General features: G+C 41.6%; 1 protein-coding gene across 10 annotated transcripts in view; it reads right to left on the bottom strand.

The window, feature by feature from the left end:
* LOC146821629 (synaptosomal-associated protein 25-like) overlaps positions 1-25681 on the bottom strand; it is a 491673-nt gene that overhangs the window by 72006 nt on the left and 393986 nt on the right. For all 10 annotated transcript variants that reach the window (XM_085612668.1, XM_085612672.1, XM_085612670.1 and 7 more), the window contains one exon: positions 6936-6984. In XM_085612668.1, coding sequence (XP_085468794.1) covers positions 6936-6984 — 49 coding nt within the window. The remainder of the gene's footprint in view (positions 1-6935; positions 6985-25681) is intronic.

The following is a 25681-nucleotide window of genomic DNA, read 5'->3' as shown; positions in this document are numbered from 1 at the left end:
GAAGATGTGTACTACCAAACCTTATGTTGAGGCGAATGAGCCTCCACCGGAGAAGCCGGTTCGAATTTTTAATAAACCAGAAAGTTGACAGATGTCAGGCTTCCTGCAACGATTATAGGGCGCAGAAACCGACACCTAGAAGGCCAGACGATGGACAGGGACACCCACAGAACCCTGCACCACAGCAGTAATTAATAGATTAGTAACACGCACATTAACATCAGAATTAATAGACACCAATCATATAGTAACAGATAAGAGCATTTCCGCAACTACTCGGTGGTTGGGAGAGAGGATGAAGTATGTAAATGTCTTCCCTGCCAAAATCTCTAAGACTTTTGTTTCTTATAACCCATTCAAAGATAACCTGCAGCCATCGGAAGAGAGGGGTCGGACGTGACGCACAGCCTGGCTGCGGATCATAAAGCATCTATGACATCGACCAAGGGGGAAGCGACGAAGCAAAAAGGGCGTGAGACGAGACACCATTATCAGAACGATAAGCGCGAAGGGCTACATCGAGGCCCCTGCTCACTGACCAGCGTGCCTGAAGTCTCAACCCGTCGGGCCCGATTGATGGGCCCAGTGCTGAAAGATTCTGCTCTCCTTGGTCCGCATTTTTGATCCGATCCCACGCCACCCCCTTCTCTCTTCCTCTTTCATTTGGACTATGACTTTGACCTACTACCGAAGAACAAAAGGCAGGCACCCTGTCTCAAAGTACCTGTGGTGAACTGTGTTAAGGAACAGGACTGTGATCAGAGAACAGTGAGTGGTCACACCCTGCCACGTGAGAAATCGGATTTGAGCTGGACCTTAGCTCCACCGCCGGTGCTCAACAGTGCCAACGAAAGAAGAACAACAACAAGAGCTTACCAGTGATGGCTCTTTATAATAGGACACTGGAAAGAAGAACCTATGTTAAGTAGAAAATCCTCTCCCAACCACCTTTTTTTAACTATCTTCCTATTGAGTTTTCATGATGCTGCATCAAACACTTCCGACTATACACTGGGACAGTATCCTATTCATACTCGAACACACTCGCCTGGGCCTGACCTGCGGCACGGCTAATGTAATTTTGAATGTACCTCCTCCTCGCCTACTTTATCAAACTGTATGAGACAATGTACAAAAGTGTCAGATTACTCCTGCCTGCCCTAAAGACTCTGTATCTTTAAGAAATGTATGACGAACATTGACGATACTGTAACTAAAAGGCTAACAAAGGTGAATATTGGCCAGACAAGCTGGCGAGATATGTTAAAAGGGAGGACTGTGGAAATTTAGCTTGCAAACTGAACATTATCTGCGCCATCTTGCCTCTCCCCAGCGCCACGCACAGCGAATGCACGGCCGCCATTTTAGGCACCCCACTCTCTCCCCACTCATTGTCAATCGCCAGCGCGGTCCCCTTGGCGCTGCGAGCATCCCCCGCGCGCTGGCCACCCCCGCTCTCTCATACAGGCCATAAACCCTCTCCTTCTGCGCGACCTTGCTACGGAACCACTTCCGACCGACATCCCATACATGGTCATGCCTCTCCTTTGATAACCCCCTTCCTCTGCGGCCCATTGTCTGAACTGGTCCCAGGCCATCACCTAGCCCTGCGGATGCAGTTTATTGCCCCTACTGTAAGGGAAACACCCCACATCAAAGGGATTACGGTAGATCAAAGCCCCTACCCCCTGAGACCCGACCGGTCACACACACCCCCGGGAATTGACGGAATACCCTGCTGCGCAATAGCCATCTCCTACTGTGGGTGGGGTGGGAACTTCTACTGTATCTATGTATGGGATCGGATCTGAACCGGGGCTTCAGGGGATATTCCCCCATGCATCAAGGGAATCTCAAGAATGTACTATGTGTAATAAAGCAATAAACCAGTGTATAAGAGACCAGGTCTCAGAGATGCAGTTAGAGCACCTCGTGACGATACCTTGCTGTCTGATCTGATGTGTTCTGCTCCGACGGAATAAAACTTTGTTTCCTGCCTTCCAGTCTCCGGCGCCTGCCTCTTTCATTGGTAAATTATCGAGTGGTATAAGAGGCGATTACCGCCGGGCAAATATTTGAAAGGTTATCGACTGAAACTGCCGCTACCATTTAACACTGCGGGCAGAAAATGCCCGCAGCACAAGCTCCCATAGAGAAATGGGAGTTTTGCGGTTGCATCATAATATGGTGTTCAGAACCGCCGACCTACGATCAGTCAGTTCCCACACAGAAAAGGTGTCGGGCAGACTCAAGTCTGCCTGCCATCGTAATTAGGGTCTTAATGTTTTATAAACATTAATAAAGAAAGTACATTTTAAAATGTATTTCTATGGGATGGAAGTATTTTTTTTATTTAAATTTTTCTGCCAATTGTTTTTGCCAGTTTATTTGATTATGCTGTCTTTCTTCATCACTTTGCCTTTTTTAATGTAGTTTGCAGGGAATGAGCAAAAATGACAATGAATTACTCGAAGCGTTGTGACACAAAGATTAGTAAGGTTTCTCCCCTATTATAATCGAGAAACAGGAAGTTGCAGTAGAACATGTGGTTTATCCATATTGGCTTGTGAACAGGCCTGCGGGGGCTAGAATGGTGGCAGCCATCTTAGAGTGGGAATAACATAGACTTCTCAGAAATCCTTGCAGAAGGGATTCTTGGAAGGAGGAGATCATGGGACCGCAGAGAGCGTCATCTCCTCCATGGAAAGGGGCGCAGCACCAGAAGACTGCACTGGTGGCCAGACGCACAGAGGTAAGTCTGTTTAGGGAATACAGCAGCTTGTTGCAGTAGTTAAAGTTCTACCTGCACTTGAGGGGCAGTAGGAACAATGCGTCCAGCCCTTTCAAGGCAAAATCCATAGAGGATGGCGGGTGGGACATCAGTTGCTGCAGAGGCACAACAAATAATATTTTGAAATAATTATTAATAAAGTATGAGTGTTTGTGTTTTAGGGAGTTGAACTGATGTTGTTGTTCAGTATGTTTAAGTAGGGTATTGAGTCTAGGTATGATAGTCCTGAGATGTTAGCAAAGCTTGGTGCTCACTCCTTTGTTTTGAGTTTGGGTTTGAGTTGGTTTAGGGATTGCTCCATTCTTAGCTCCTGGTGGCTTTCTTCTTTTTGAGCGTGTCTTGGAATTGGTAGCATGCAGGGTGGCATCTTCCAAGAGTTCCTTGGAAGGGATTGTGCAATCCTTCAACTGCTTTCTTAGCTTCGTGTGACACGGTGCTGTGATAGACATTCCACCATGGAATGTGGTACTTGGGTTGGCATCTGGGACCTGATTAGTGATTGTTAGAGCAAGTTTTGTTTCATGTTGTTGGTCATAGGGGGATTCAATTAGCATATTAAAATGTTTCATGACTTCTGTTACAGGATATATGTCACAGTTTTAAAGATTTTCAGTGTGTGTGTGTGTGCGCGCAAATTTTAGGTTAGTTGCATATTTTATACTCAGGGTGGACCTTTGTATGTGCCTTCATATGCTCTGGTTAAAGTGATAGTATCACCCCGGAATATGAGTGAGGGTTGATTTTATGTATAGTCGAAATCATTGCCTGTTCAAAATCTATGATGAATGTTTATGGGTTATAGTTGTTAGTTTGTTGTTTTATAATTGTTAGCATTCAATTGTAAGTTGCACTTTGCTTGTTAGGTAGCAGTGCATACACTAATGTAATGTTTGTATTTTGATATTGACCATGTAATTTGTATATTTTACTGAATGGAGGAGTGCACGTCTTAAAAGTGCTATTCATCATCCACATGTTACATTACACTAGGGTCAGTAAATTGTACAGGTAGCATAAATGATCATTTTGTCATCATTATCAAAGTTATTATATAGTAAAATGTGTAATGTGTATGTGTGATTAGTAAAGTAAGTGTTGGGGTATGTCTATAGCTTCATATTCATATTTATTAGCTGCTACTGGTGTGTCCCAGGCTATTTCACATTTTCGGGTAATTAATCCTTTTAGGGTTGGTGTGCTAATAAGTTGGCCTGCTGCTTGTTCAGGGATGTTTTATATAATATTTGTACTTATTGTTCCTTTTGGCGCTCTTGTAAGCTTGTACTGGCCTCTCTTAGGTCCTATAAAATATTTATGCCTTCTAGTTCATTTGGAGGATGATTATGTTCCCTAATGCTTTCAACTATTTTGTGTTTTGTAGTAGAGCTGCCATACCATGCATTTGAATAATATTTGGTGCATTTACGGTGTGTTTTTTCATTTGTGGTGCTGTCCTTATTATAAGGAAACCTATACAGTTTAATAACAGCTCCCTCTTTTTGGGATTTGATCTATTTTGCTGTTTTCTACCTTTGTCTTTTTGAGTCTACAAAATATACATTAAGGGGCCTATTACAATGTGAGTCGGAAAGCCTCCAACTCACATCGTAGGTTTCAAATCCGACAGCCTTATTATGATAAAGGCTGTCAGATTTCAAACTGGCCCATGGCTTCTGATGGGCCATGTGCGGTTGCATTGTAAAGGTGGTGTTGGGACTCTGGACCGCCCACTGGATGTTGGTTGGTCCTGAGTCCGCAGCGGGTCAAATCCAATAATGTAATCAGGCATCTAAATGTTTTAAAAAACATAATATATTTTACCATTTTTATATTACAGGTGCACATTTTTACTTTTTGGATGTTGTCTTTATTTTGTTTTAGTTGGTTGATTTTGCTTTGCAGTTCTGCTTGGTGTTCTTTTTTTTGCAGTTTTCTTTTGGTGTAGACTGCTGAGAGGAAGACATTTGTCAGTTACAATGATTTTCTTTATAAAGTAAAATCTAGTTAGGAGTTTCTTTTTTAATATGTTTTAACATGTTAAAACATTATTTCTACTTTAATTTTAGTTTTGTGCTTTGGGTACAATACTTACCTTCGATGTCGTCTTTTTTGTATTTCGAATCAATGTCCAATCATTTGTGAGCTAATATAATTATAGGTATTACTTTTGTTAGCATCCATTTATTTTTAATCCCACTTTGTAGTAATTAGTAGTTTATTAAAGTGCCAAAGTATTCTTTTGTATGTTTGCAATCCGACTGAGTGATTCTTTTGTAGGAAGCATTCTCTTTTGTGTTTTAGGGCCTTTTTATACTGTTTTTAATTCGAAAAGCATTTCTATTTGTTAATTATTTTCAGGTTTAATTTGATAGGTTGTATAGAGATTAGTTTGATTTCTTGTTGCCCCATTTATGGTAAACTCTAATTAGTGCTTTTGTTGTATATTTAATGTATATTAATTTTATTTTGACTCAATAGATGTATATATTTAATTTAATATTCATTGCTTTGTTTAGAATTAGGTTGATTTTCCTGTGTTTGCAATTTAGCTTTCATAGTTGTAGGTGCGTTTCCTTAGTTGAAATGCATAAGTAATATATGATATTTCCTTATTTGTATTTACATTATTGTTGTATTTTAGCTATTTTTTTCAACAATTTTTTTGTATTGATATTTGTGTCTTTAATGTTTAATTTTAGGATTGCAATATTTTTGTTTTCAATATTTTTGGTTGATATTTGTGTATGTCGATACTGTTTTTCATGACGTGGTGTTAGACAACAGAACCCTGGAGGTCATCCTCCTTCTTCAGTCTAGAATTGGAGAAGTAGTAGCTTGGTAGAGAAGGCTTTTTCTATACACTTTTCAGATCCAACCCAGGAGACGTGTTTCTCAGTTTGAAAGATAACTCACTCATTGACTCGAAGACTTTTTGCATCCCCTTTGAATGATGGTGTTATGACATCAATGCCGTTGCCATTATTATCTGTTTATGACGTAGCAAAACAAAGACTCCAAAAGCGATTTCACTAGATAATGAAATCAATAGATTTTAAGGCCATACATTGACTGTACCCTTAGTTGGTGCACTTTGCAACATGGAAAAATCGAAAATGCAGTTATTATTCAGTAATTCACAAACTGAAAGAAGTAATGATACATTTCAGACGTGTTTGCATCATTATATGGTGGTCTGCTCACAAGGGACATGTGCCAACTGTCCATATAATTATTATAAGATACACTTTTGCAACAGTCAGTTTTGTGTGTTTTAATTTATGTGCCTAAAACCACAACATCAAGTATAATTATTGCACATTTTTACGTAGAGAGAGGTAGGTTCTTCCAGGCTAAATTAAAAATTTGCATTTTATTTAAATTGAACATTTGAATCCCCGCCTGAAAATTAGACACATTTTCAAGAAATACATGATCCTACATCTTACACAAATCAGGTAATTGATAGATTGTTTACCTCACCAGTAAATAGTCACCCATGTGTTTTCAGTGAGGCCATCTGTTTTGCATATGATAGACAGATATCTTATTTTTTACACACAGCAAACTATGTTGAAGTATTTGATATTTCACAGTAGAACTGTTCCAGCAAAGAGCTAGAATGATAAAGAAGGGTGGATACTCAGATTCAAGGTTTGGAAAGAGTAAAACTTTGTGCAAAGAATCTATGGAGCGATTAGAGGCAGTTTCATTGTGTGCCACGCTGCAGTTGTGAAACAGTGTCAAGGTGGCAGGTGGAAATGGATATTAAGACACACTGAGAACAAGCAGCACATGATATCATTGGAACATGGTATTCTGATAGCAGTAGACTTCATCTCAAGTATGCCCACCTGATGCATGTTCTTTCTCACAACTATACACTTGTTTGAAAGGTGATCTTAATGCAGAAATACAACATTTCCTTTGTTTGGATTACTTCCCATACCACTGAAAGGTACATAGGTACTCGTACAACACACAATTAGGCCCTTCCTTCATTTCAAATCACCCTCTCTAGCAGTTACACCTTAAAAGCAAAATATAATGGGTGCTTCCACTGCCTGTGCGGAAAGTGCCAGTGTAAATGGGCATTAAATATCTGGTGAATTAGAAATATGTTCTATTCAAGGTACCATTTGCTTACCTCCTTGCTCATCCAACATAACCAACGCCCTGATGCCTGCATCTTTACTCTAGAGTCCAGTCAGGGAAGGAAGGCAAGAAAATAGACAGAAAGAGACATCACCTAAAAATCCCAAGAGACTAGACATTTAGTTGGAAAAGAGCTTAGGAGATGTGTCTAATAAAAATAAGTTATGGAATTTGAAGGGAAAACACTACCAAATGTAAGCAATCAAAAACCTCATTAGAATTCTGTACAACTTTTGTGAAATTAATCTTTATTTTAAAAAACATACCATACATTTGTTGAATTCATAACGAAATTCTGGTCCACTATTGAGGGCTGGACGAATCTTACTGGGGAGTTCAAGAAGGTCAGCTGCAAATAGTTTCAGCTGGATCTACTTCCACTGCGTACTGTTTTTAGAAATTGGGCCACATGCATTGAACAGAAATGTTTTAAGGAAGGTTGTACTGGTAAACCAGCTGACCTCATTAGACATCAATAACAAGTTCTACAAGCCAAATGGAATCTATTAGGATGTCTTCACAGTATTCATGCGCAGTAGGTTCATCCCTCAGCAAGATGAATGGTTCAGTCTTCCCTTTTTTTCTGAAAGACTTGACAGAGTCTGCAATAGTTTGTCATTGCCTTAACAAAATGAGATGCCCAGCAGCTAGTGAAACCATCTACAATCTATCGACTAAGAGGGAACATTTTACAACACATAAAACGATGGGAAAATCAATGTAGCACAATTTAAAAGTGGAAAAAGAGAATACCGAAAAAAGAATAGGGGTTTAACCTCAAACCTAGTGTCACCTTTACATTTTAAAAGTGTAGAAAATTAATATGGTGCATCCCATACCACGGAAACACAGCAAACAATGTTATCCCCACAAAGTAAAATCTATTTGTGATAGTTACCAAACCATGTTTTTTCTTTTTTCTACTTCTCAAACAGAAATAACGCTGCAAAAAGGCATTCACTCCATTTATGCACCAGTACAAAATTTATGTAATCTGTCCACTGATTATGTTTTGCAGATCAGTGCACCCCCTGAAAAGAACTGTGTGTAGCCTGAATGTCAGGTTATGAATCCCAGTGGATCCACATAAGTGAAGATCTAAATTGGTGGCAGCGTTGTTTGTGGTATCCGGGATTCAGTACTCAGACTGCATTAAATGGACATAGAGCTGTGCTTTGTCAGCACAGTTGCTTGCCAATAATCAGAATGATATATAACTGATGACTTTCTCACTCCAAATGAGGAAGTATGGACCTAAATGCTTTAGTAACACTTGTGAAGTTTGGTAAAATAGAACAGATCCAAGAGTGATGCATTTGAGTCATACTTGTGACTTGGTCTGAGCTTTGAGGACAGTCTAGGATAAACAGTTCAAGGATGCAAACTCTCCCCTGTGAGCTTTATCCACACCCACAAATATACATGGAATATTGTTGTAGAATCTAAAGCTGTTGAGTGCCAGCAAATAACTGCATCCGCATCATCAGCTGCAAATGAAAGCTTGAGAGGTCATCTCTGTTAGGGAAAAAGAGGTCAGGCCAGGGCCTTTTCGCATTGTTTATTCTGGCATGACCTGCCTACCTGTGAGGTCACAGTGGACAACTAACAGAGGTCAGGAGAGCAAAATTAATCACAGCAAAGAAATGAAGTGAAAAAGAGCGAGAAATAAAGAGAGAGAAAGAGGGCTGGAAGGAAGGGTGCAAGGAAGGACATATGAAAATAAGGAACGAAAGAAGCAAGGGTCAAAAGAATGAAAGGATGGCTGCATGGGTGTGATAAACGCTACAGCAGGTGAAAAGACTAATGGATGGGAGGGTAAAACAACATTTGCATGGGTGGGTGCAAAAAAGTGGCTGGAATGATAAAAGGCTGGGTGATGGGTGAATGGACAGCTGGATGAAAGGCTGAAAGGGTGGATTGGTGGATTGATAAAAGGAGGGTGAATTGGTAGATGGATAAAACAATGGATGAATGCATGGAAAAAAGGAAGGATGAATTCCTGGAAGGATGGAGATAGGGTGTAGATGGATGGAATAGATGGACGGAATGGTGAAAGAATGGATGGATGGAAGCATTAAAGGATGGATGGATGGATGGATAGATGGATGCATGAAAGTTTGAAAGGATGGAGGGATAAGTGGACAGAAGGAGGGATGAAGGGACCTCATCTCGAGTAGATAGGCCTTACTCGCTTTCCTCACCCAATAGCATTTGGGGTATGGATCAAAGTGGGGGGCATTTTAATTTTCTGGCTATTGCTTTGCATAAGACTACTCACTACCAATCCCCTGGCAAACTTGGAAAACCACAACTGCTTCTGTGGTGCTGTTACAATTGCAACCAATAAATTGCCAACAAATGATGGCCAAACTTGACAATCAATACCCATAATACAATATGATATCTGAGCAATAGCTTCTTGGAAAATATGCAGGTGTACACTCCAAGATCCCTGCCTAGATTGACCACTACTCTGTCTAGATCCCTGCCTATATTGACCACCACTCTGTCTAGATTGACCACTCCTCTGCCAGTATCCTTTTCACAAGGACGGCCATGTTGACTGAAGTTGCTCAATGGTGGTAGTGCATAAAAGCAACACAACTTATCATTAAGATTTTAATTCACACAGCATTTTCTTGCATGCACAAATAAAACAGAACCACACTGCATCCTAAAAACTTACCATATTGTTTGGGCTACCAAATCTAGCTGATAGAGCCATCACGAATGCCATAAGACCAGGAGTTGCGCCAACAGAATTGGAGAAGGAATGGTGTGTGCAAGAGTGCATGTTTGTATATAGTGAGGATGATAACATTAGATTCACTGGTACATCTCAGCATTTTACCCATAAAAATTGGTATCCACCAAGACACTTTCCCATTTAGAGCTGTGATGAGACACACACAGCTCCCAAGTTCCTCATACTGCATTTAAAAATGGCAGATTACGTTTTAACTTTAGTTGACTAGAAAATAAACCAGTGACTTAATAACGTACTTTCCTATTGAGAACATATATTCATTTGCAATTCATGACGATACGAAAAAACTGCACACTGAGTGGGCAACTGGTACAAGAAAAAACATCTTCATACAAAAGTGGTTCATACATTTGCCCGCTTACACACCAGACTACATTGCAAACACGTGCAGTCACAATCCATGCTGTGCAACCAGTGATTTACTTGAAAAGCAGAAATAAAAAATGTAACTCATTCATTATTCCTATATTCCTGACATGCAAGAGGCCAAAGAAAGGCAATACCGGAGATCAAGCACAGTGCAAGCAGCATGCAGTCAGAAATGAGACGAGTTTTTGCACAGTCAAGCAGCAGCAGTAGCCGTGTGCAGTGTTGGCCTGACTACAAGACTCCAAGCCCCCCACAGACGTCAGCAAACTCTCGCTTCAGTCAATAGAGCGCGTGGCCCTGTGTCTCAATAAATTAGCGCGCGCCATTATTTATTGGGACAGGCTGGCATCACCAGCGGCTCAAAGAGACACTGCAGAACAGTGTCAACAGCCCAAGGAAGGGGGAATCGTTGGATAAGCATCTTCTAATCATTCCTAGCAGTGCATAGCTGCTTTCCATGCAGTAATTCATTACTCGCCATTTAAACCGACCATGCATTTTATTTCCACCTCTAATTATAATGTCCATTTTCTGCTTACATGGAGTCAGGGCCCTTTGCCGACTGTATTGGTTAGGGAAAAAAATAAAAATATTTTCCATTGGTTATATGCTCATGTTATTAAGAGATTGTTTCACAGTGAATTTTGGTTGCTGTGGTGCGAGGTTTCACAATGTTTAAAAGGGTGACTCGCACCCTCATACATATTCATTAAGTGAGATTGCATTGTAAAGAGCGCCTGATGGGCTTGACCTTTTCGAAGCAACTTTACAACTTTACAACATTTTTTTTGCTACATCGCCTTTGAAAAATGGCCTTGATTCACAAAGATTTTCGTATGAATTGGTGCCATTTCCAGTAGCAAGCCAAGTTCACAGAAAAAAAATGTGAACCGGTTTCAGTATAATAAAAAAAGATTGACATTTGGTGCACCCATTTAGTACTCGTGTACTATCATTTTTAGATCTAAACGGCTACCAAAAAAAAAATATTTCACACGGATTCTTCATTAAGAAATATCTTTAAGTGATTATTCAAGGATTCCATATTTTTATACAACTGTCCATCGAGATGTCTTTCGTCGGTAAGAAATATATTTCACTTTATATTCAGTGATTCCATATTTGTACACAACATCCATTTTGCGATATCTTGAACAGGGCAATCTCACTTAGAAAAGTTGATTATTTAAAATGCTTCTAATTATGTTTAAACAAGACTGTTAAACACTCTCTAGTTCGAATCAGTCACTGCCTCTTATATTTCCTGGGTTCGTGTGTGATTGTGTTGTTTATATTTTTTAGTACATTAGTTTGGTAACATGTTTTACAATCTTGTTTCACTCTTGCTTAGAAATGTCAGACAACTATGCTAAAACACAAACTCTTACATATTCTGTAAACGCAAAGATAAGGAAAGACAATTAGAATTGATGCAAAAAATGGAAGCTAAAATTAAAAACACAAAAACAACATCACATCTATGCTTCTTAATTTGATTTCTGGATAATTACTACTGTGTATTCTGTCTCACAACTGCGATATACGTCAAGATCACACCACAGGTTCATTCGGATATTGCAGTGACACAAATTCTCATCTTGTAGAATGATAAAATACCAAAGTACCAAAAGTACATGCTAGCCCACTCGATCCTTTCTTTGTTTCAAGGGAGGCACAATGAGGTATGCTCTCAATTCCATTATGATGTTGTACTCTTGTGACAAGATTATTGTACAGGATGAGAATTTTGTGTTACTACATTACTCAGCATTAGAACAAACCTATAGTTTAATCAAAATGTATCATTTTTAGGTCAAGACTATCAGGCAGCGCAAGTTGCCTGGTTGCCAAAGACATTGAGGGCTTTCCCTGAACGTACAGGGGGTTGCGGCCTTCCCATTGCTTGCCACTGGCTGGCCTTACTGTCACTCTCATTTGCCTGCTTCTTGTTCATGTCCCAGCTTTTCAATCTTATGTTTATCCATTTGATGGGGCATAGCCTGTTTACCAGCTCTTTGATTTGCTGGGTTATATGTTTCCACTACTTGCTTCTGGGGGACTACTTCTTTTTTGTTTAAACACCCAATAGAAGTACATGTGTTTTACAGCTATGTCGTCCATGTGCTTTTCTCCTCTTCTCCATGTTATTGTCTCACACACATGTGTTTCTCTGCCCCCACCCACACTTGTTTTACTCTCTCTTACTCTCTCTTACCTCTGTGAGCTTCTTCCCTCCCTGCGGTCCATGTTGCTCTCTTTTACTCTTGTTGCTTTTCCCTCCACCCACTGTGTTACTTCTCCCCCTGACCTCCATGTTCCTTCTCCCTCACCACCTCCTGCAACCCGTTATCCTTTTAGGTCTCGGCTCCAGACAGCGCGCATGCACTGTCTCAAACCCAATCTGCTTTGGGTGCTTACAGCACAACCATAGGCTTCGCATTTGCTGGCACCATTATCACCCAATTTTTCATTCTCCCCATTTGTCAAGGGCATGCATATGTCATGACTCTTCCGGTGTTTAGCACTCCACAGGCGCACCACCCAACTTCTTTTAAACATATGCAGTGCCCATTTTCATCCATTGTTTCAGGACTACTTTTTAATTTTTATAAATAAGTGACCATGTGTGTATCTGGCAGCACTTTCTGTGGACACAGGACTCTCCGCGCTATGTATTTATGGCAATTTGCTGTTGTGTTCAATACAATAACGGTAAGGCAAGTGTACTTGTATTTGATCTATGGCAATTTGCTGTTGTGCACAATATGGTAGAAATACGGTAATGAGCATGTACCTGTATCTGATCTACCCGCTGTTGTCCGTTTTGTCTTTGTATTTTGCCATATGACATGTGATCTCACACTCACAGCAGATTCCTGGTCCTGCAGCCTCATCAAACACCGCTGAGCTCTTCAATTTTCTTTGGTCTACCTACATCCCACCACAAAGTTGCTGCCGAATACTGCACTTTGATCTTTTTGAGTGTCTTCAGCAAAATCTTCCTTCATAATAACAGTATTGTCAAAAAACTGTAGAGGGCTTACATGCTTTATTATAGATTAACTATTTCCCAAAATGTATAAAAGGGTAATCAGGTGAAACGTATACATAAAATACCCAATCCTGCTCTCCCGGTTAACAACACAAAAAAAAAAATCAAATTGCTTCATTGTGATGGGCTGTCTCTACAGCCATTTGTCATATCGTTCATTAAATTTAAACCATAGAAGATGATGATGCTGGGCTCAGCCTAAGAATGTCTAAATCTGTGTGGACCTCGTTACGATTGCTGTGTCATAGTTTTGCTGAAAAAATAACAAATGCAAGAAACAGGGCCCGAGCGCAACTCGGAGTCAAACCGCACTCTTTGTGGGACCCATTACTCATGAAACTACTTGATCAATCAACCTTTTTACTTAATGTTTCTCTTCATATATATATATATTACAATTACTTTACATTATTTCACTGTTAAAATATTGAAAACAGTTTTAAAATTATTGGTTATCACATCCCAAATATTTAGGTTAGGCCCTCGTGGGTGATTTGCCTTGCTTTTTAAATATTGATTGATTGATTTATTGAAACACATATATAAACAAAATAAGCAAACACATTTCTTATAATCACCAGAAAAACTATTTTCTTCTATTAAAAAAAAACAAGTAGATATGGTCATAAGGCATTGTGCTATCTTATGTGTTAACCATTTTTAATATTTAATGTACTGACATAATATTGTGTAGGCACTCCCATTGCAATGCTTGCTTAATATTCTTTTTGCGCTATTATGCTGCGTTTTAAAGCAGTACTTTCACACTTCTTGGATCAGTAAATAAAAAGAAAATCATGCACAAGTCATTTTGAATGCGCATAACAAAATTAAATTACAATAAAAATATACTGCAAAAGAACATCACAAAAATATATTTAAAAGATAAAAAAGTAAAAATTAAAATAAAAACATGACAATTCAAAAGCATTAATATAAAAAACTAAAACAATATCCAAAAATAGCTTTATATTAAAAAAGGGAAAATATTTGTAATCTAAAGCCACAGTAATAAACAAAAATTCTTGAAATAAATATCAAGCAATTAAATTCTATTAAAATAAAAATTAAACTAAACACATAAATAAAACAAAATTAACACTCCAAATCCATCCCAAAAAATAAAATAATTAACATTTGGAAGAATATAAATATCACTCCCACTTCAACCTTAAAAAACAGTAGGGAAAAGGTTGCCATTTAGAAGCATAACATTTGCCATTCCCACTCAAAATTAACCTAAAACTATTGGACTTTGCAGGGGTCAGATTTGATATTCCCTCACAAACCTAAGCAACACTAGAGAAAGCACCAGAGTTTGGCGGGCCAGGCTTAATATTCCCACTCCAACCTAAACAACACTGATGAAAGTATTAGATATAGAGGGGTGAATTTACTGTTCTCACTCCAACCTAAGCATTAGGAGGGAAAGCGCTGGACTATGGAAGAATAATATTTACTATTACCACGCCATCATAAGCAAAAGCAGGGAAAACATTAGACTTTTGAGTGGTCAAATTTAATACTTCCACTCCAAAGTTAGGAACAAAGGGAAAGCATTGGATTTTGGAGGGGTCAGATTTACAATTCCTAATCGAATGTAAGGCACAAAAGGAAACGCATTGGACTTTTCAGAGGTCAGGTTTACTAGTCCCACTTCAATTTACGGAACATTAGACTTTTTAGAGACTTTTAGACTTTTGGAGGAGTCAGATTTACTATTCCCGCTCCAACCTAAGCAACCGTAGTGAAGATGCTGGACTTTGAAAGGGCCAGATTTACTTTTATCACTCCAATTAAAGTAACATTAGGAAAAGCGTTGGACCTAAGAGAGGTCAGATTTATTACTGCTACTCTAGCCTCAGCATACTTTGTACAAGTATTGCACTATGAAGGAGTTCAGACTTACTTTACTATTTTCACTTCAACCTAACCAACACTAGAAGAAGCAGTGGACTTTGGGGGAGGGGGGCAGATTTACTATTCCCACTCTAATCTAAGCAACAGGAGGGAAAACACTGGTGTTTGGAGGGGTCCGATTTTCCTATTCCCACTCCAACCTAAACAACATTGGTCGAAGTATTTGACTTTGGAGGGGTAATTTTTAATATTTCCACCCCACCTTAAACAACAGTAGGGATAGCACTGGACTTTAGAGGGGTCAGATTTACTATTTGCATTCCAACCTAAGGAACAACAGGGAAAGCGTTGGACTTTGGGGGTGTCAAAATTACTATTCCCACTCCAACCTAAGCAAAAGTAGGGAAAGCATTAGGCTTTGGATTGGTCACATTTAATATTCCCAATACAAACTAAGGAAGAGTAGGTGAAGAGCTTTACAAATATATAATTTTTGGCAAATTATTTTAAGAAATCACAGCATTAAAAATGTATACAAATAATAATAAATATTAGAATATTCATGAAGAAAATGTTATTAATAAATTCTTTAAACTCCCCAAAACTCAAAAAATTATCCATGAAAACAATTTGAAATAATTTACCAATTTCAAACATTATTTACCAATTTAAAAAAAACGATAAACAATAAAAAACACTGTTCACCCTACTCCCTTTTATTTCAAACAACCCACAAAAAAATGGAAAATCATACTATAAAAATTAAGCAAATCACAATGAAAAAATGAAAGACAGTAGTAAATCTAAAACAAACTAAAGCATAACACATTAAAATAAAAGAAGGACATTAATTTAATCAATTAGAAAAATTACATAATTAATAACATAATTTTCCAATGAAAATATTAAGTAACAATTACAAAAATTATTAGATAATTAACTAATGAAAACATTAGCATGACTAAAAGACTAATTGTAACAATAATTATGGCTCTTTTAAATAAGTTATACAATTATTAACCTAATTAAATTTAACTCATTGTAAAAATAAGTCAACATATATTTACGTATGTATTACAATGTCTTCTCACTCAAAAACAAAACTTTTAAAATAATGACTCCTACAGGGGAACAACAGGAAGAGCACCAGTGTGAGTAGTTTTGCCATTGGTGAGCTGAGAATTGTCCGTCAATCTAATAGCCAAACCCATGGGCGGTTTTGGGGACCTCAGGCTGCTGATCTAGCCTACCACCATTTCAGAAAACTCTTAGACTAGTGCTTTCTGGGATAGTTTTGGCCAAACATCAGAGGAAATGGAAAGGATTAGAGTGTGTTTGGAATGGAATTCCTTTGAGGATAAGTTTTACACCCTTGTCCCCCCAAAACACTCTTGAGTGAACTCTAAAACTTGTGATTTCCATCACCTGGAAAACCAAACATTACTGAACTCGAAAAAGATAAAAAGACTGCTTTCTGAGTAACCCTGCCTGTCTGAAAAAGGACTGAGGATGTGCATCCCGCTTCCTATTGAATTTAGTCTGTGGAGGTGATTCGCAAGGCTAAGGAATGTTGGCCTCTTAAAGTCTACACAGAGAACAAAAAGGGCATCTTTGGAGATGAACCAACAGACCAATTGGAACACGTCTTTGGCTGAATCTTTGCTAAAAAGAGAGGTAAGCCTGTCTCCCACTTTCATTGGTGCACTAGTACCATAAAAGCGGTCTCTCGAAGATTGCAAGTTCTTGGAGTGACCACAAAGATAATATTAAGCATCTTTCACAGTTGATAGTTAGATACTATTATCTTCAGGATGACCAGGACAAGATCGCAAGACTACCCAATGAATGGGCACATCACGCAGTCAAGATTTTGAGGTCTGACTTGACTGACTTGTGAAGCCTGACTGACATGTGAAGTCGATCTCAGACACCACATCATGTCTTGCCCTGCTGGAAGATTCTGATTTCAATTTTCAAGACTAAGTCAGAAGGCAAAATTGTTAACTGCGGCAAACAGCTGGCCTTGGGCTTACCATAATTTATTGTGATTTGCCTGAACTGTGACTATGACCATATCATCCATTCCCCGTAAACTAACTGGCTTTTGCCTTCCCTGTTATTTTGCACTGACTATTTGTTTGTTCTTCAAAAATGCATAACTCCAGACCACCTTTAGCAATTTTAGTGTAATTTTAATCATTGCTTCTAATAAACAGTTTTGGGATTGTTATCTGTTTAATTTCTCAACTGTGACATTTGGGTGCTGCTAAAGTACTTCACACACTTTTTCTCTGAGGAAGCCTGACTCTTGGGGCCACAGATACCAGGAGCATGCCCAGAGTTCCTCATTATCTGCTTTTTCTTATAGGGACTAGATTGCTTGACTTCATTGTATCTCCTCCATTGCTCTCCATCTTAGTTAACAATCCCTTTTTTCAGAGATTACTTCTAAACTACCTCAATATTTGCAGCTTTATGCATGAAACTTTTGATTCAATTCTTGACTCAAGGCAGTTTTTTCCCTTTTCCAAAATCTGATTAGAAAAACAAGTTCACACTATCAATCTTATTTGTGTTGACTAGGCACCTTTGTATAATGTGAAATGCAAAATAACAGCTTTTGAAGAACTATACTTTCTGTAAAATGCTAGCTTGAGCTGTACAAAATTTGTAGTACAGAGACAAAATTCTGCACCTGCGATGCAAAATTGGGTGCTCTAAACACCCCAAAAGCTGTCAATTTTGCTCATATGGTTGATGCTACAAGACCAATTGTAATCCAATACTTCGTGAGTCTCAGATGATTCTTATGGCAAGGACAAAGGAGATAAGATTTCTTTGAGCACCAAGAGCAAAAGGTAACCTGATGTGAAGAATAAAGCTTGTGAGTACCGTATGATGCTGTTCAAGAGCGTTGGATTACCCCATTTCGCTGTGGGCCAAATGAGCCATCAGTGACAAGCAATATAGTATGAGAACTGATACATCTGCCCATCTTAAAAGAGACAAACATATCATCGGATCCCATTAAAAATCAACCTGCAACACATTAGGACAACTATATTAAGCTTTAATCTCTCTCTCTATTGATCTTGTGGAAGACCTTGCCAATCAAAGGACAAGTGGGAAATAAAAACCAGAAATTCTCTGGAAAGAGGAAGGAAACGGAACCCATCTCATTCCTCACCCAAGAATAATTTACTGCAACCTGTGCATAGTGTTGTGATGCAACAAGATCCATTGCTTATTCCCATACTTACTGTAGATCGACTTGAATATTTCTAGACACTGAGAAAAGATCTGTGATACTGGAAATACTTTGATTAGAGAGTCTGACTCTCTGTTTCCCCGTAATAAATGTTGGACTCGATTTAGGAGCATCCATGTGTAACTTTGCCTACGGGAACAGTTTGCGAGCCATAAATGCTAGAGTTGGCAACTGATTTTTCCCAGCCGGTGACATAAGACTCATCATAGACCCCTCCCTTCAGCTGGAGACCCGAGGACTGATTACGGCAGTGGAGCTGCGCAGCGGGCGAGGGGCGGCCTACTGCATATAAAGCATTGAAACGGCTAACTGGGGGCAGCGGCAGGCATAAAAACGGGCGAGACATGCAGGGCAATGTTTATATACCATTACCAACTCCCCTCAACTCTGAGTCAAACTGGAATCTGCGCTGTCTGACTTCAAAATGGCGCCTGCGGAGGACATAATGCCTCGTGATAACTCCGGGCCATCTCAAACAACCAGTCCCTCGCCAGGGTATCCTTTCCTATGCTGCGGCCCCTCTCTGACTCTACTCAATGGAATCCTGCTCTCTGTGTTCTTCTTCTGGATTCTTGACTTTGGTGACTTTTATACATCCCGCCATTTATGTTTTGGGAGATGGTCTCCTTCTAAACCAATGACCTGACCATTTTGCCTGACCTTTGTTCCGTTCATTTTTCTCTCACGACTCCTCCTGATGACCCTTGATCATTTTTCTCTTTTTGCTGGACTGCCTTAAATATATATATATATATATATATATATATATATATATATATATATATATATATATATATATATATATATATATATATATATATATATATGTATTATATAATTGTCCAAGCCTATTTGCTGTTAAAATGTAATCCTGTGTGAATTTACTATGTGTATATATAGAACTCAACCACTAGTATATGTAGTAAACCTTTGTACTTACTACCATTCCTATGTGATTTTAGAGTGTTTCTGTTTGTATCTCTTCCTTGAGTGACTTTACAACTTGTACATGTGCAATTATTTCCTGTTTTTATCTCTTCCTTGAGTGACTTTACACCTTGTACATTTGCAATTTTTTTTCTGTTTGTATCTCTCATGCAACTCATGTAATCCAAAGTCCTTATGTAACGCAACTGGTTCTTTTGTAAAGCGCTCTGACACTTTCGGGTAATGTTCGCGCTATATAAAATCACATCACATAAATAAATAAATAAATAAAGACACTGCTACCACGTTGACGTATAATATAAAGACAACAGCTCTATCCAGAATGTGCAAGAGGACTGTTGGTCTTCACCCTTTTTGCAGGGTCATCCCTGAACTTTTTGTCTTTCTCCTAGTATTTTTTCTGACCTGGTGTTGGTGGATTTAGGACTCTGGGCACTTTATCACTGCTGTCCAGTGTAAAGTGCATGTGCTCCCAGGGGCGTGGTTAACTGCCAAGCATGGCGAATGTGTTTTAGCCAAGCTCTGAGCCGGGCCCGGAATCCTGGCATTTACTGCGCTGTTGCTAGCCATACGACCCTCTACATGGCACGATGGGTCCCCGAGCACTCCAGTATGACACTGTGGAGATCTGAGGAGTGTATGACCGGCACGAAGCCCGAGACCGGCTGAGACGACATCAGGTCGGTGGCCTCGACTGCGAGGTAGGCAGAGCCGCATTGTGCGTCCTCGTCCCCCAAGCATCTGAGGAAGGAAGCAGCACAAGATAACAGCAGCGGACCAGAGTGCGATCCCCTCTTCCCTTCTTCATTCACCTATGCTGGCTGGCTCGAAGTGAATGAGCCGGGTGGAGATCAGGGCGGACACGGGCCCTGGCGGCAGCCGAGAACTGCTGGGAGGTGGTTTAACCGAAGGACCTGGACCACTCGGCCAAGATGATCGTATGTCACTGATAACGAACGATCCATGGAATAACGGCAACGGAAGGTGCTGAGGAACCAGCGGCCGTTACTGTATATTGGCGCCTCTCCCTGGGCTCAGTGTGGCTGCGTTGGAACCGGGCACACAAAACTACATTGGGGAAATGATAAGGCCCAGGCTCAGCAGCCGAAACGTGCGGAGCAGTAGAAGCGAGAGTGCAATCTGAGTGGCCGAGGCATTGAATATTGTCAGAATAGACTCCGGATATATCCCGAGTCTCACCCTCTCACACACAAAAAGGCCACTGCAGCCAGGTGCACACGACGAACCTTGAGTACAGTGCTTGGATGGGCCCAGCATGCTCACTACTCTGCCCTGATCAAGCATATGCTGAATGTCATCAAATCTGGCCTACAATGCCCAACTGTTTACATAGAGGCTTTGGTAAACTACGTGGAGGTTAGGGGTCTGAAAGTGAAACCGGGTGGTGCTTGCTAAAGCCTGGGGATTATGTTCCTGAACTGAGTGGGACGACATACAGTGTGAGGGTGATACTTTGCATAGCGAACTCACGACCAGCAGATCCCACGCTATACCGACCTGGTGTGTAAAATGGGGCGCACCAGAGGGAAGCAAACAGAGCCCCTGATCACAGGAGGGGCTGACCACCACGAACAGGAGGATGTCTTCAGCAACTCTGACCTAAGCTGTAACCCACCAACAACTGAGGGAGGTAATATTGACAAATTAGATCTAATATTGCAGGAGGTGCACAACTCCAGAAAGGCAATCAAGCAACAAGTGAGTGCCCTCACTACAGGCTTTACATTGCTAAAGGCTGATCACACCAAACTGGCAAAAACGGTACGCACTAACAAAATGCACATTGCAGAGATATTACCACAACACAAAACACACTCAGCGCAAATTGAACAGTTGCAGCGACAACTCTCGGGCCTGCAGGACAAGGTGGACGATGCGGAAGGAAGGGCTCGACGCAACAACGTACAGATAGTCGGGCTACCGGAACACAGTGAGGGGTCCAACCCAACTCAATACATAGAGCAATGGATAAAAGACATGATTGCGCAAGAGGGCCTTACTGAATTCTTTAGCATTGAGAGAGCGCATAGGATACCATGAAGACCCCCACCTCCCGGTGCCCTGCCCAGACCAATAATAGCATGCATCCTCAATTTAAAAGATCGAGACACTCTGCTCCGCGCAGCCCGGGAGGGGGCCCCGATTCAGTTAGAAAACAAGCACATATCTCTGTACCCAGACTTTACAATAACAGTGCAAAAATGAGAGCATTGTTTCAGGTCGTTAAAAAACAACTCAGGGGTCATAATTTGAAGTACGCTCTCCTCTTCCCAGCTAGACTAAAAGTAATATATTAACAAAAATCCCATTTCTTTGACAGCTCGGAGGAGGCGGAGGAATGGATATAAATAACACTGACATAGGGCCCATCACAAAACTCATCACAAGCCACAACACTGAAGCCGCGCAGATCCCTAAAGCCTGGGCGAGGTAAATCGGGCCGCAGCACACCACCTCGGCAGGAAGCGACGATGAGCCCCTGCCAGGAGCAAATACTAGAGGGTCAGAAATCGGCGATATTAGCGGTTGCGTCATTAGATGAACAAGATGCACATTCGTCGGCATGGTCGCTTAACTCTTCAGAGGACTCTACGATACACTCAGACAACAGTTTGGCCCTCTTTACTTCTGTCACTCCACAGACAGTAAACAACTACTTGGGCTGATGTACTGGGTTTGTCTGCACGTGTCCAGGGCAGAACTGAATAGAATCAAATTGACTTGAAATGATAAATGTAGACATATCATGCCATATTGCATATATTGTAATAGCAATACTAATGCATATGTTATGTCTGGGCCCGTGCTCGCTTAGTTGTGATACTGTATTTCACCCTTATATCAACAACTGACTATGGTTCCCACCCTCCCCATTGCAATTGCAGCTATGTACCAATTGTTAGACTTTATAATTGTTTTTAGTGTTATTGTTTGGTCCTCTACGTTTATGTGGGTGAACCTTGTATTGGGGCTCGATATAGTTTTGGGTAGACTCATTTCATGTAAATGCAGTACTAACCACCCGGGGGCGCACATGCGCAAGACACCTATAACACCCCACAACACTTCATGGCTCACACCGGGAGGTACAAGATGTTTACCTGGAACGTTAGGGGGATGGGGTCTATACACAAGAGGCATAGGGTTTATGCTCAATTGACTAGGAGGAAGGCTCACATTGCACTGATACAGGAGACGCACCTCCTCACTTTGAAGCTGACAAGTTAAGGAAAAAATGGTGGGCCAATTATACTGTACCTCTTATTCTGTGTTTGCGAGGGGAGCCAGTATATGGGTGAGGAACGGCACCCTGTTTGCAGTCCTGGAGCAGAGAATCGACATTAATGGTAGATATGTGTTGCTCCGTGGCACCTTAGATGGGGATTACATAGTACTCTGTAGCATATATGCTCCCAACACAGACCAGGATAAGTTCTTGGAATCCCTAAATATGGTGTTGGCAGATTGGGAAGAGTGTCCCTGGATAGTAGGCTGGGACTTCAATGTAGTACTGAATATAGATCTAGTGGGCATATCAGCAACGAGGCGATATAAAATTATCGCCGCTTTTGCGTCTGTTTTTGGGCGAAAAGCGGCGATAATTTTATCGCCTAATCAGCAAGGTCACGCTATCGCGTGAAACCTTGCATTAGCACCTGGATTCTTAACGCCCAGCTTTGCATCTCTAATGAGATGCAAAGTGGGCGTTCCTGACCTGACATGACTGGAGAAATGTCGCTAAGCGACGTTTCTCCTATCATCAAGCCCCACGCTATGAAGCATAGCGGCAAGAAAAGTAGCGATAACACCTGTTATCGCTACTTTCCTTACGCCTGCTTCAGGACTGACTTAGCCATGATATCCTATGGAAGGTGGATATCATGGCTAAGTATGTGAGGCTCTATCATCAAGCTAACGCCAAACTTCGTGAGATTATCGCTGGGTTTCCAGCGATAATCTCACGTTTGGCAGTTAGAGCTAGGATTTTTATGGCTTTTGAGATAAGCGTTGCTAATAGCACGCTATCTCAGCGATAAAAATCCACGTTAGCCGGCGATAATTAGCCTAGCGCTAAGTGCGCTTAGCGATAATTATCGCTGGTTGCTGCTGATATGCCCCTAGATCGCTCCCACCCCCCTATATTGGAGGCTAGCAGCAGGAAAGAAGCAGAAGCACTGGAGGGCTGGGCGGAAGGATGGTCGCTTGGGGATGCCTGGCGAATACACAACCCGCTGAACCAGGAGTACTTGTTCTACTCACTACCACATATGCTACATACACGCATTGACTGTATATTCTTCACTATGCCATTAATTGCCAGAATCACCCACACTACTTACCTGGGGAAAACACTATCGGATCAGAACCCTTTGGAAGTTGATCTCGGATGGGGGAAAATCCCTGTGCCGGTGCCGACGTGGAGGCTGCAGCCTGTAGCCCTAGAGGATCCAGTGTTCTGCGACACTCTTTCTTCGGCCATATCAAATTACTTTACAGAAAACACGGACACTGAGAGGTCCCGACAGGTGAAAGGGTGGCTTTTAAGATGGTTGTTCGTGGGGTGGCCATTAGTACTATGGTGGGAGCCTGTGTGTTGGAGGGAGGACCACCGGGGAGTCGGGGGAACTACTCCGGGGCACCTTCCTACCGCAAAGTTATAGCCGAGCGCCGCTGAGAAGCCTCCTAGGAGAGGTCCTTCTCCTATGATCGTACTAGGCCCAGTAACACCACCACACAGGATTCCGTATCAGTTGCTTATCGTGAAGGTCTTGTAAGCACGATGGAGCCGCGACGTCGTCAGCAGTGCTCAGAGTGTAGTTTCAGGATGAGTCTGTCTCCGTAGGGTCAGCCGCGATCCGATCAGCAGGGCTCTTGACTCCGGGATACAACTGTCGCCTTGTTGCCGGGTCGCCCCAGATATAGGTCTGGAGCCCTTTGATGTCCGGACCCTTGCGCCCAGGAGGGCGGAGAGGCCGGGTAGGGCGCGGCCAGACGCCCAGCAGGAGAGGCGCCAGGCCCCAGAGAGCTGTGGGGCGATCGCACCTAGGTGTGGAAGGACGGTTGGGGGTCCCATCGATACTGCCCTCCGCCGGGAGTGGGAAGGGCTCACGTGGTATCCCCCGGGCCAGGGGTTGGCGCCTCGATGTCGGGCCTCGCTGGGACCGAGGCCGGGTAGAGCAGGGTTGCGTAGGTGGTCACGTGGAGTGACGTATGATCCAAGATGGAGGAGCCCCGAGGTGCATGGGACCTCGTGCGGCTTAGCGAGGGGGAACAGGACCACGCCACGAGGCCGGCTCCAACACTGTGCTACTGTACACAGAGAGCTGCAGGACACAGAAGAACAATTGGGTGGGCTTAAATGGGCGGCAGTGCAAGATGACACAAAAAAGGCCACCCTGCAGGAGGCAAATATAAGATATGCAGAACTCCTAGAGCAGTTGCGTACTATTGACTACTGAACTTACACACAGAAGCAGCAGGCTGAGACAGATAGAGCTGGTGCGCTTCTAGCGAGAATCATATGTGATGTACCGACTAGCTCCCCGACACACTAGGTTAATACATCAGAGGTACGGTAACTACACAATTAGAAATTAATACGCCATTTCGACAATATTATGAGGAGCTATACGCAGCACCTGTGGAATTCCAGGAAGAGGAGCTTCTGGACTTCCTTGATGGTCTGGAAGTCCCCCAGCTTTTGGTCGCCCAGAAAAAGGAGTTAGCAACACCAATAACAAAAGCCGAAATTCGATCGGCAATAAAAGACCTCCCACATAACAAGACCCCGGGCTTGACAGCGTACCTGTGGAGATCTATGAGACATTTTCAACACAATTAGTCCCACACTTAGCAAAATTATATTGCACAGCATTAGAGACAGGTTCCTTACCCTCCACTACACGATAGGCCTTAGATGCATCTCTATTAAAACCAGGTAGTGACCCCAGGGATGTCTAGTTATTGCCCCCTTTCTCTATTGAATACTGAATACAAGATCCTCAGCAAAATTCTGGCCCATAGGTTACACCCATATCTCACACAATTAATACAGATAGACCAGTGCGGCTTTGTTCCGGGCAGGAGTGCGTCCCTCAATACCAGACGCATACACCAGATACTCACCTTGACGCCGGCAGATGACTCAGAGGCGGGATGTATCTCACTAGATATGAGACAGGCGTTCGACACCCTACACTGGAGATATATATTAAGAGCCCTACCACTATTCAGAATACCAGACGAGTATGTGAACTGGGTCCGGCTATTATATACAGATCCTACGGCCTGGGCCCGAAGAGGGGCTCATATCTCCAGACCCTATCCTATAGCCACAGGTACGCGGCAGGGATGCCCCCTTACGCCCCTGCTATTTGTACTGGCGCTCGAACCACTAGCCATTAAGATACGTGCAGTGGTGAGAGAAAGAGGTATCACACTGGGAACCGCGAC

This window comes from Triturus cristatus, chromosome 6 (genome assembly GCF_964204655.1).
Source record: "Triturus cristatus chromosome 6, aTriCri1.1, whole genome shotgun sequence".
Taxonomy (NCBI): Eukaryota; Metazoa; Chordata; class Amphibia; order Caudata; family Salamandridae; genus Triturus; species Triturus cristatus.
This window is presented reverse-complemented; position numbering and strand designations above follow the sequence as displayed.